This window comes from Apus apus, chromosome 1 (assembly GCF_020740795.1).
Source record: "Apus apus isolate bApuApu2 chromosome 1, bApuApu2.pri.cur, whole genome shotgun sequence".
NCBI lineage: Eukaryota > Metazoa > Chordata > Aves > Apodiformes > Apodidae > Apus > Apus apus.
The window spans coordinates 191,799,939-191,813,120 of NC_067282.1; the positions used below are offsets into that span (position 1 = coordinate 191,799,939).

Genomic DNA, 13,182 nt, shown 5'->3' on the forward strand with positions numbered 1-13,182 from the left:
TAGGAAAAAAGTAAGCATTTCCCTGTCTCAATATAGATATGGAAGCTTTTGCAGTCTGAAGAGCTTAATCTTTTTCATCAAACCCATTCTTGTGTACTATTCTTGAAATTTTTGTAACAGCTGGAATGATTCTATAAGGAGAGATCTTTCATCATTTAACAATTAATAAAATGGGAAACGACTTGAGCATTTATGAATGTCAGGTGAATATGACATCACCCAGCTTACATATCTTGTTGTCCTGTATTAACGTAATTCACTGTTTTATGCTACAAATACAAGTTTAGCACTCTTCTCTCTTTTGTTAGATGTGCATTTAAGTCAGTGGCACGTGACCTCCAAGTTGAAAAATGCTTCTTTCCTCTTTAGAGAGTATGATTGTTTCAGTTCTAGAATAAAAGCTGTTAATACCTCTGAATTTGACTAGCTGGTAGCACTGCTTTAATAAGAAAGTCAGGTAGATTTTAGTTACATTTGTACTGTATCAAATTAGATCCATACAGCTTTGATGTCTTATTTTTTTCCTTTGGGACAAGTGAGATATCACAAATAAAAACTTTGAATAATCTTTATCAGATCTGATAAGAAAAACTCCTAACTGAAGTGTTTCATTTTAATTATTGGTGGCTAACAAAATCACAGAAAACTGAAAGCCTCATCCACCATCTTAAGAGAGGTCAGAAGAACAGAATCTTCAGTTGACACATTTAATAGCAAAAACTCGCAGCAGCCAAAGAGAAAGGAGGGAAGCATGGTTCTGATTAGCTCTCAGGTACAAGTTCATAAAGGCCATATGGTCTGTGACTGCTTTAATCTAATTGCTTCCACCACAATGGCTGGCATGCTTTTTGTTTGTGTGCCTATGTGCATAGATTTAGAGCAGGATATGTGGATATGTTTATGGACTTTTTTTAGTTTTGTTTTTCAGAGCATGACTCAAATATGGAAATTGTGGTTATTGGAATGGCAGGTTTTTAATTTGAACTATCAACCCTTATTTTTTGAATAGGTCTTGGAGATCTTAGGGAAGAAGTTTCCTATTACAGAGAACTCAAAAGGCTACAAGTTGCTGCCACCGTATCTCAGAGTTATTCAAGGGGACGGTGTGGATATCAACACACTGCAAGAGGTAAGAGATCCTGTTCATATGTCAGGGTGACACCAGCAATGTTGATATTTAATCTGGACTCTGTTATTACTAGTCAGATATTGCAGCTTCTCTGCTGACCCCGCCCTGCCCTTCATTCCAGACACTGGCAGCGATTATCTCAGTGTGTAAAACAAATTCATTAAAGCTCCACAGGGAATTATTAAAATGTATAAAAATACCTAAAAGGCATTTCCTAATCCCCCTGTTGTAACCCTTCTCGTCCCACTGTCTCTTCTTTTGTTTTCTTTCATCCTGCTTGTCAAGTCTCATTCAGATCAAAATCTGACCATGTTTGGTCCTTTCATTGGTATCTAAAGTACACTGCATGATTGCTGTGCTATAGCAATATTAGTAATGAACTGGTTTGGCTTATCAGTTATGTATCATCTGAAGTGTGCTTGCACTCATTTTGAAGGTCTGGTTTTAAAGGAGACTTGTTAAAAACAACGGTAAGGGAGACAAGTTCATTAATTTGGCAGCTAGTGGAATGAGGATTGTTGAAAGCCCCCAAAAATATGTATAACAGATTTGACTGTAGTCTGAGTCACAAGTGCAATTTCATCAAGACAAAAAATTGGCTGCAGGCTTGAAACTAGTTAAAAATTTTCTAGTATTGACTAGATTAAGATACTAGGAAATGTAATGTGGCTACAAAGGTGCAAACTGCAGTAACTAGAGATGACAAGGGGCATGTAGAAGAAGGAGGACTTGACTTTATCGGATTTGCCCTTGATCATTCATATTCAGCTGAATTAGAGTTCAAAACCAGAAATAAGTTGAACAATTTTAAGATCAATTTTACTTGATTTTATTGACGCTTGTCTTAGCTTTATTGATCAACACATTCTTAGATTCTTCTTAACAAAGTTGACTGTTGCTGCTCCTAAAAATTAGGAGCAAGAGACACACCAGCCTTGTTTTTCAGTTGATCTGAATCTGTCTGCTTATCTAACATGGGCACAGGTTGGAACCTCAACAACAGAACTCAAATTTATCACTTGCATGCTTAGAGAACAGTTAATTGTCAGAGGATGTAGGGAGGCAACTAGGAAAGCTAAGGCCTCCTGGGTATTAAACCTTGCAAGAGAAGCCAAGGCCAACAGAAAAGGCTTCTTCAAATACATTGCAGACAAAACTAACACTAGAGGCAATATAGGTCTGTGGCTGAACAAGGTGGGTGCCCATGGAGGGTGACCATGAGCCAGCAATGTGCCCTTGTGGCCAAGAAGGCCAATGGCATCCTGGGGTGTATTAGAAAGGGTGTGGTTAGTAGGTCAAGAGAGGTTCTCCTCCCCCTCTATTCTGCCTTGGTGAGGCTGCATCTGGAATATTGTGTCCAGTTCTGGGCCCCTCAGTTCAAGAAGGACAGGGAACTGCTTGAAAGAGTCCAGTGCACAGCCACAAAGATGATGAAGGGAATGGAACATCATCCTGATGAGGAAAGGCTGAGGGAGCTGGGTCTCTGTGGCTTGGAGAAGAGGAGACTGAGGGGCAACCTCATCAGCGTTTACAAATACGCTAAGGGCAAGTGTCAGGAGGACAGTCAGGCTTTTTTCAGTGATGTCTAGTGATAGGACAAGGGGCAACGGTTGCAAGCTGGAGCAGAGGAGGTTCCTTGTAAATGTATGGAAACCTTTTTCACTGTGAGGGTGACAGAGCCCTGGAACAGGCTGCCCAAAGAGGTTGTGGAGCCTCCTTCTCTGGAGACATTTGAAACCCGCCTGGACACGTTCCTGTGTGATGAGCTCTAGGTGATCCTGCTCTGGCAGGGGGGTTGGACTTGATGATCTTTCAAGGTCCTTTCCAACCCCTAACTGTGATTCTGTGATACAGAGATTGTTACCTGATATGCCAGCTCTAGCACAGTCACGCACTACAGTTTTGTCTCTCCTCCAATAGCCTTTAAAGTAAATTTTATTTTACTTAATTTTTTTTGTCCCGTGTGGTGTTTCGAGAATATACACCTGTGCTAGTGTGCTTTGTAGAATACAAGCAGGAGAAGTTAATAGCTGGAAAGGAATTCTTATTAGATACTAGGGGAAAAGACTCTTCCTTTTTTTTTTTTTTTTTAATAAACTTGCTTGTTCTCAAAAACTGTCTAACAGGACTAATGTCTTTGTTAGCCAAACCAGAGATTTTCATGATTCATGGCACGAAAGAAACTGGACTATTAAGTCTTCCTCGTGAGGAGCTCAGAGGTTGCTTTCTGTAAGTTATACTAGACAAAATTCAAGGATGCTCTTATAGGATCAATTGTAATAAAAATTAAAACTAGCATTTGAAATCTCTACAGTAGAGGAGAAAATGCACTGCTCTCCACTTCTAAACAGAGCAGGAAAATAGCAGTGAACAGGAGACGATGGAAGGCAAAAGGAGCAATTCTTTGTTCAGATGATCTGTCTGTTTACGTATTTTTTCTTATCAAACAGTAACTGATTATGAGGAAAAGTCCACCTGCAGTATGTAGTAGAAGAGAGTTGAAGATCTGGTTCCACAAGACTTAAACAGCAGATGTAACTCTCTGCTGCCCAGTGGCTGCCTTTTCATGTCTTCATGACTGTGTAATCCTACTGTGGATCTCATGCTGGCTTTGGTCATTGAACCACTGGTCATTAAACTCATTTAGACCACACGTGTAGCAGCAAGCTAACTCGGCCAGAAGTGATCAGTTTTGTCGTTTAGTGAATTAAATTGACCAAGAAAAGGACCACTACTCACCAGCACAATACAGGAGAGAAAATAAACTGTTGTTTTGAGATGGGAGGAGCAGGCATGAAGGAAAGAGACAGTTGGAAAAAGACAGAAGGAATGCTATGTGTGATCAAGAAAACAATGATCTTGCAGCCTAATTATATTCATATTTAAATTTAATGGAACTCTTGCTCCTCTTACGTTAGCAAAATCAAGGTTACAATGCTAGCTTTTGAAAGACTGGGTAATACCTTGCTGTTTAAACAAACAAACACCAAGAAACAAAAAAAACCACCCCCAAATCAGCAGTGAAGTATACTTATCCTTTTCAAAAATAAGTTTACATTAACAAATTCTGGAGCCCCCAACATAATAAGGCAATGAAGCTCATGGACAAAGTCCAGAGAAGGGGGCCACAAAGATGATTGGAGTGCTGGAGCACCTCTCCTACAAAGACAGGCTGAGAGAGTTGGGGCTGTTCGGCCCCTCCTCTGGGGGGACCTTACAGCAGCCTTCCAGTGCCTGAAGGCCCTGCAGGAAAGCTGGGGAGGGGCTTTTTACAGGGGCTTGTAGTGAAAAGACAAGGGATAATGGCTTAAAACTGGAAGAGGGGAGATTTAGGTTAGACACTAGGAAGAAATTCTTTATGTGCGGGTGGTGAGACACTTGATCAGGTTGCCCAGGGAAGTTGTGGCTGCCCCATCCTTGGAAGTGTTCAAGACCAGGTTGGATGGGGCTCTGCGCAACCTAGTCCAGTGGGAGGTGTCCCTGCCCATGCAGGAGGGTTGGAACTAGATAATCTTTAAGGTCCCTTCCAACCCAAACCATTCTATGATTCTGTGATGATGATGAAATAGAAATGTATTTTTGTGGCTATAGCCTATGCAAGCAACTATTCTAATTATTCCGTATGAGTCTTAGATTCTAGGCATGACTTAATCTTATGGATCCAGATGAAAGGTAATGAGTGCAATAGGAAAATGTAGAATGAGTAATGACAAAATCAGTCTCATTTAACTATCCCAGCTAGCTGAAACAACAATAAAGAAAACAACTCAGAGTATAAACTGGATTTTAAAATTCTTTGTTTTAATAGGGGATGCTGGTAGAACAGGTAAGGAACCTTTTCTGATTTTCTTCTAGCATTTTCACTTCTTAAAATCATTTCAATCTGCTAACTCCACAATATACTACACTTTCAAAGGATTTTCTTTGAACATTCAATTTCCAGATGTCTTTAAATTTTTATGTAAAGAAAATCCTCTAATCTGGAGTCACAGTTGATATATTAATCATGCTCATAATGGCCAGAGGAAGCTGATAAAAACTTCAACATCTAAATTGTTCTCCCTGTATAGGCTTGAAAGTGTGAGAAAGGAAATTTTTCTGTATTATTTTCCTTTTGCGGGGGTGGGGTGGAGGGAGGTAGCTTTAGTTCTCTCAGATCTCCCCCTTTTCTTCCCCCTATTATTATTGCTGCTGTTTGCCATCTCTTCCCTATAACAAAGGAAGCTGTTATCTGGGCCTCTCCTACAGGTCACTGTAGAGCTGCCTTTCAATTTAGTCTTGATTTCCCTTCCCTTTCACCCCTTATCAGCTAAAGATCAGTCTGAGTAAGGAGAACCTTTGGGAGAGAGTGGAAAGGTGGAAGCCAGTTCTTCACCCAGGATAAGTGAGGAGTTGCACCTGTTGCACAAGATGAGGAAACTATCTGTAAATGAGAGCAGGAGCAGTAGCTGAAAGGGAGTTCACATTTCTTTTCACCCAGCAAGCAGGTTAGGCAGCCACGGCCAAGCTATGCTATACTTGCACTAGCATCTGTTAACCTACAAGTATCAGTGAACATGAAGTCTAAGCATCGTGTTCCTTGGTAGGATGTTGTTTATATCAGGTAATTTGTGCTACATCTTGAAGTCATGGTCACTCGAGCCGTGTCAGACCTTATCTACAAAACTTGATAAGGAAAGGAGTAGGATACATTGGCTCAGGCTTTGGCCAGCAGTTCACATGGCTTTAGGCTTGGTCAGTATGTGGACAGAATTTGATTGGAGTCCAGGTGGAGTCTACCTACATTTGACTTTCAAAAAGACAGTGTAGGTAAGTAGGGTCCATATTCAGGTCCAGTCAAGTCTGATTTCTTATGATACTGTTGGACCTTATGCTGAAGAAGAGGATATGCAAAATCCCTTTACTTACCCTTCTTTTATCATCTTCAGTTACTTCTGAGGTGCTTAAGGGATAATTTCATTAATTTAAATCCTTTATCTTCTCTGGGTATCCCTTTTAACTGCTTCCAGGAGAACCTAATCACATGAAAATACAGATTCCTTTTGTGCATGTTCACTATCTGAAAGGATATGATGAATTCTGCTAAAATCCACAGGATTGTCACAGAATGAGGGGTATGTGTTCAGGATACAAAGCTTCCAAAGGGTTCCCTTGAGTGAAAGTCCTGGTTGTAGGGCCTGAGGCTTGTCTCAATTGGCTTGTTGGATGAGGCTGAATCAGCTGGTACCATAAGAATGATGGGAACTCTCTGATGAAATTCATACTGAGGAAATCTCTGCTAAAAATGTAGTGGGAAGCTGTTCAGATCACCTCTCCTGCCTCTGCCAGGATTTCAGGTTTTGAGAGTACCTGTGAAGAGAGCGTCTATGTGTGACTAAATGGTTAAACAAAATACTAGTATGCTCTTTTGTTTACATTAGCTACCTATTTGCCACTCTCTGAAGTTGGAAGTTGCCTCTTTTTTTCTTATGAAATTTTAATTTTGTCTTAGCTATCCCTTAAAAAAAAAGTGGGTTGGCATCAGTAGCTCCTGAAACAGTCCTGTTCAGTGTTACTCCTGCATTCCTTTTTGATGCAGGAGGCTGAGACTGCACAAAAGATTAGCAAATTTCTGACAATGTTGATTTGGAAACTCTACACTATTCCCCATAGATTGTGTCCTTCATTCTGCTTCTCACCTTCCTTTTTCTAGGTGGATGGGATTTTGCTTTTTCACCCTTTTTTTTCTCACCCTCTTTTGGTAGTAAAATGGTTAGGAAGTAAGAGTTGAAACACTCTCTGATTTGGGCTATAACCATCATTTCAGACTATCATAAGGATAACAGGTTGGGGAAGCAAATCTTGGCCGTTTATGAGCATGACTGAATTAGCACCCATTACTCCAGGCTAGAGGAGGTCATGTTTGTCTGAATAGAATGAGAGTGGGAGGAAATTATATAGTAAGTTTTAACTTGATTGTTGGTAACAGTGCAGTTCACATTAATCTGTGCTGCCTGAGAAGGTGGCAAAGCAAACTTTTTGAGCAGCTTTTTGTATTCCTGTTTCCCATCTTTGAAACTGCTAATTGAATTCTAGTCAATGTGATTTTCAGGAGAATGCTCTGTTGAAGTCATTGGTCAAAGTGGGTAATAACTCTCTGGAGTTGGTGAGCAAGATGACTGGTTTGTTTCAGGATACATGCTGTGTCTAGAGGACTTCCCATGATTCTGAAAGATGAAAAATACTCCCATAAAGTATTTTATTTTCTTTAGAGCTCTGATTGTCTGGGCATCGCATTGTTGTGTTACCTGAGTTTGGCGAGTATGTATACTGGCATGACAATAGTTTTACAGTAAAAACTTTGTATAATTATGCCATGCAGGAATCACAAAAAAAAAAAAAAAAAAAAAAAAAGCAAACAGCACGTCAAGAAATGACAGAATTGTTACATATATCTCCTGGAAACTGAATGTTAATTGGTTTAATTGTCTGTAAAAGCATTTTGTTTAAGTAGTATAATACTTTTATGGAAAAATAGCATGGCCTAAAAGTATGCTCCATCATAATTTTCTTTTTCTTATTAGATTGTGGAGGGAATGAAGAAGAATAAATGGAGTATTGAGAACATTGCCTTTGGATCTGGTGGAGCTTTGTTGCAGAAACTAACCAGAGATCTCTTAAACTGTTCCTTCAAATGTAGTTACGTGGTGACCAATGGTCTCGGGGTAAGTCTTTGTACTACTTACACTATTATGTTTTGAATAGAGGCCCTTCCACTTGAAAACCTGTGTGACATTTCCCATTACATTACCACCATCTGCATTAGGTACACAAGCTCCACAAGGCCCCTTTCCTTTTAACAAAAAGCGTCTTTTCATTTTAGGTAAATGTCTTCAAGGATCCGGTTGCCGACCCAAACAAAAGATCGAAGAAAGGCCGACTGTCGTTGCATAGGACACCTACTGGAGATTATGTGACACTTGAAGAAGGCAAGGGAGATCTTGAAGAGTACGGACAGGTAGGAATTTTCACAATGCATTACATTATTTATCATGAAATAATAGACTGAGAAAAAGCAAATTGTAACTTAATTTCGGAATTGATTTGATTGTCTCATTGTTCAACTCATTTACTCAGAAGTGTCCTGGTGCCAAATTCGGTAAGAGCAAAATGTTAGAAGGCCTGTAGAATGTTCAGGCTGTACAATTAGATAACATTGCTGTTTTTTCCCAAAACTGATGTCTCAGTGTTGCACAATATATGCCAGCCATGTAGTTTTGTATGGGCTGTATTGCACAATTTGAGTAGTGACCTGAGTTGGAGGCGGAAGAGAAGCAGACGGAACTCAAATTTGTTTCTACTTCCCCACTGAGATTTTTAAATAGTTCTTCAGGTGTTAATATGGAGTAGTTGTCCAGTTTTCAAAGATGTAAACTTAAAGCAGGAATTCAGTCTCCTTCTAGTTCTTTACAACTGCAAAATGAAATGCTATTTCACTAAAATTAGCACAAAGTTTATGCCAATCTCAGACTTTCAGTTTAATCTCCTGTGTTTTCAGTGTGCAAACAATGCACACTGTTTTAGGCATGCTCCTTTATGCAACAATAAGCATAAAACTGAGCTCTGAGAAATTTCAAGACCTAAAATAAATTGAGTTATATGTGTTGTAGATAATGTACTCTGGATGCAAAGTTCTAAAAAAAAAGACTTTCAAAGCTATATATACACACATGCATATATATATGTTTGTGCTGAACATTAATATATATGTGTGTATGTAGAGAAGGAGGGACCTAATAATGAGAAGTTCCCTCAAAACAAATGGCAAGACTTTGGCTCTGAAATTAGGTAATATATAGTTCCTTCATTTTTGACAGGTGAAATAATTCATTAAGACATTTTCTGTCTCAGGGAATTAGAGGGGGTTATTCTTGTGGTAGAGGTTCTGGGGCTCCCTGAAATGACAGGGAAATGTACTCTTTGGAAGGCCCACTTCCCTGAAGCGACAGCTCCTTGCAGTAAGTCATCAAGCATAGGGATGGCTCAGCATTGCTTTTCTGCTGACTTTTCTCTACAAAGCTATGTGTATTGCTTTTGGTGTGCTGCTTTCAAGCACTTCTTGGTTGCAAAGGAAAGTGTGATGAAAGATTTATTTTTAATTTTTTTTTTCATAGTTGCTCTAAATGAAATTTCATTAAAACCTCTGTAACTGAAATGTATTTAATTGGTCGAGCGCTGCCTTTCTTTGTGGCTGCTCCAGGAAGGTGTATTTCACATGTGAGTAGTCTGTTTTGGCTTGGTGTGGGCAACTCACTTCAGGCACCACTGAGCACTTGTGTCTGTGCACAGGATGACCTAAATCCTTTCTTCTGTCTAACCATTAGTGAAGGGTGTCAGGAGAAGCTGTAAAGCTCTAGTATCTTGACAGTCTAAAGCCCTGGTCTTACCAGGTTTGATTTGGACACTTGCTTTTGAGTTTGTGTAACCTACGTTGTTTGTTGGTTTCCCAAATCACTCTTGCTAAACCAGTGGTGTTTCTTGCAGGATCTCCTTCATACAGTGTTTAAGAATGGAAAGGTAACGAAGTCATATTCATTTGATGAAGTAAGACAAAATGCCAGGCTGAAGAACAGTGAACTAGCAACGGCGTCTCACTAAGTTTCATTCCATGTCTGTATCTGTGTGTGTGTAACACGTGTGTACTGCATAGCTACTGGGTTTGTTGTACAGATTTGTGTGTTTGTGTTTTATGACATTGTAGCCAAATTATTTGTTGGTTTATGGACATACTGCCCTATCTTTTGCTGGTCTTTAGAAAAGATGAAATCAGAAAATGGTATTTGCATTGTAAAACGTATTTAATGCTAAAGTGTGCTTTTTAGGGCCCTTTGCCAGTAGTGATTCAATCTGGTATTGATCTTTTCACAAATGAGACAGAGCTGAGAAACTTTTTTATATATAACAGAATATCACAAAATGGATTTACATAAAATTATCATAATTGCTTTATGTTTATATTTAACTTGTATTTTTGTACAAACAAGATTGTGTAAAATATATTTAAAGTTTCGATAATTAAGTCTTTCCAACTTTTCATGATTTTTATGAGCACAGACTTTCAAGAAAATACTTGGTGGGGGGGAAATCCATCGCCTTTTGTCCATTAATCAGCAAATAAAACATGGCCTTAAAGTTTGTTGTGACATTGTACCATTTGATGACTAAATCAGGACTCGTATCTCCTTAAGATCCCATAGAATTGCTGACCTCACCATTTCTTGTAGTTGTCTGTATTAGTAAATCTGCATTAAAGAAACTTGCTGTTCTTACTAGAAGGTTTAGGTACTACAGACCTTGCTGGCTTGGTAAGGTGTGTAAATGAAATGCCAAATTTGAAAGGATTCTCTACTGCAACTTAACTTGCCAAGTCTATCCCACTTGGTATATGCACCTCAATATTTTAAGAGTAAAGTTTTTAAGAGATCTCTTCCACTATAGAATATATGTGTAAAATACTGAGATATGGAAGCAGTGTATTTTAAAGTAATTACACTTCTCGGTTTATTTTTCATATACTGTAAGTGACATGACTTTAAAGCAAAATACTGGACTGGGTAGTGCACTTTTTTACTTTTTTGTATTTTTTTCATTGATTTGCCTTTTGTCAGACTGGATGTTAAATTGTAAAAATGTTTAACTATTTTTGTTAACAACTTTAATAAAAAGTTTATGCTAGCCAAACTCCTACATGAATGGCAGACCTGTTTCCCCTTCTCTCCCCGTCTCATTGGGGTGAGGAGGGGCTTTTATTTTGCAGAGGGACACTGTAAAATATGTTTGAGAGATACTTTTGAAATGTCTGTGCTTGATTGTATTTGCTCTCTGCATATGCTTGATTTGAATATCTGCTGGAAAACAAAACTGTTGAGGATTTTATTTGAGAAGCTATGTAGTAACTTCTGAAATGCTTGATAGTACTGTAGGATGGCTCTCACTAGGAAAGTACCTCCCTTAAAAACAAAGCAACAGCAAAAAGCAAATGGCTCCTGTGTTATGCTGGTGATTGACTATCAGCCAATGGCTTAATATACATTAATGTAATCAATACTTCTAATACTAACTAATGTCCTCAAACCAGGACATTAGTAAATGATGTTACAGTAAAATGTTAGGGGTCCTTTAAAATAATGTAAGCCTACACAATTTTATAAAACATGCTTTTAAAGGAAGATTCAGAAGCCATACTTCATTGTTCTTATTCTCTTGCCAAAAAGGGCCACATTAAAGTACCCAGAATGTTTCCAGGGTTTGTGGTTAAGATATTCATGCCCAGTCTCAATAGTTCTTGTTAATGAAAACTCATTTTCCACTTGTAGTGTGTGTAATTATACGTTTAAGTGATGTATTGTTTCAAAAATAGTGCTTTAGTGAGACTCAAAATGCTGACCTTTCACACTGAGGAGCTGCCTTCCCTTTTGCTATTATGATATTGTTTGTATTTGGCCAGGAAAGATTTTAAATCTGGACCTAGAATCAGTAGCAGGTAAATAGTATGAGCCTATTTCACTCCTCCACATATGTACTAGGGAATTTTATGATGTATGGTTTAAAAAAAAAAAAACCACAACTAAGTAAATGCTGCTTTCATTCTGTACCAATAAAAATTTTTATAACTATTAACTACCCATAACTGATATTTTTGTACTTGAGAACTGAGGATATGCTGTGGAAGCACCATTTTCTTGTGTGCCATGAAACACATTCATAATTGTTCAGTATTGTCTAAAACTGTTAGTTGTTAGTTGGAGACTTGAATCAAGTTGTCTAGATGTGCATGTTACTTTCTTAAAGTTGTCATGTCACTCATTTTATTAAATGTTAATATCTTTAAAAGGGGGAGGAAAAAAAAGAAAAAGAAAAAACCACCTGGTGCTATTCAGATCTGAATCCATATGTCTCTGGGGGTTTGACATTGTGGGCATCAAGGAGTTGACAGAAATTACTGCAGTGCTTGAACCATACAATATCCTAATTCTTCCACATGGAAGCAAACAGCATGTTGAAGTTTGCTTTAAATTGCTAGATTTGTAGTCATTGATATATTTTAATTATCCCCATTTCATAATATAATACAGTATTTGTATTTTAAAATAGGATCTGGGAATTTTGTGTTAATACTCTTATTTGTAACCATATTTAGCATAAGAAATGGGTTTTATAAGACTATTTTTTTTCCTGACCTGCATGATTATGAAAATATGCTTTTTTTTGGTACTTTGAAAGATCCGAGGAGAGAACAGAAGAAGAGTACTTAGCTGTTTGGTTTGCCAAAATCAAAACAAAGCTTAAACAGTTTTTTTCTTATAGGTTTTTACATTCCTTCTTATCCTGTCTAGTGAAGAATAAATATTCCTCACTTAAATCCTCTGTTAAAGTAATTTTAATGTACTTGGCATCAAATACCAGTATGTAATACACATGGAAATAAAGTTTAGTTCTGGCAGTGAAAATAACAGCCATTTGAGTGTGTCTTAAAGTGGTGATGTTGGGCATCAGGTTTCATTGCTGTGCTCTTTGTTGCCAAACACAGACTGGAGCATGGCTGTGCTGTCACTGCAGTCCTCTGGCTGTAGCAGAGCTGCTCAACTGGCTTATGCAGTGTTTGTGGTTCAGTGACTGAACTTACAGTCAGTTGTATAGATGGGTGTTTAGGGTGTGAGCACAGCTGTGCTCCAGCATCTTGTGTGATTGTGCTTAAAAACGAAGCACTTGTAATTTAATTTTATATAAGGAATTATCCTCTATTTATATTTCACATCATCTTTTCTCAAGTAAAGATTCATTATTTAAATTTTACTTCTACAGCTACTAAAAATGCTTGTTTAAAAGCAAATTAACCAAAGATGTTGCAGCCTTCAGTTCACTTTATCTGTCAAAAAATGTTAGTTCTTCAACTGAGGGAATGTCTCATAGCCTTTTGGACAGGGTTTTCATAAAGGGAAGAAGTCACAGTTGTAAATCCTACATAACTGTATATTGCAGAGGGTACCTAACAAACAGCTGCTGTAGGTATG

At 38.2% G+C, this 13,182-nt stretch overlaps 1 protein-coding gene across 2 annotated transcripts in view; it reads left to right on the forward strand.

Annotated features, from left to right (window-relative positions):
* The window catches only part of NAMPT (nicotinamide phosphoribosyltransferase), a 31,447-nt gene extending 18,826 nt beyond the window's left edge, over positions 1-12,621 (forward strand). The window contains exons 8-12 of one of the 2 annotated variants that reach the window (XM_051610909.1): positions 1,010-1,129; positions 4,938-4,955; positions 7,693-7,833; positions 7,992-8,126; positions 9,653-12,621. In XM_051610909.1, coding sequence (XP_051466869.1) covers positions 1,010-1,129; positions 4,938-4,955; positions 7,693-7,833; positions 7,992-8,126; positions 9,653-9,766 — 528 coding nt within the window. In that variant the 3' untranslated portion in view covers positions 9,767-12,621. The remainder of the gene's footprint in view (positions 1-1,009; positions 1,130-4,937; positions 4,956-7,692; positions 7,834-7,991; positions 8,127-9,652) is intronic. The other variant, XM_051610916.1, reaches the window with a different exon arrangement.
* The last annotated feature ends 561 nt before the right edge of the window (positions 12,622-13,182 follow it).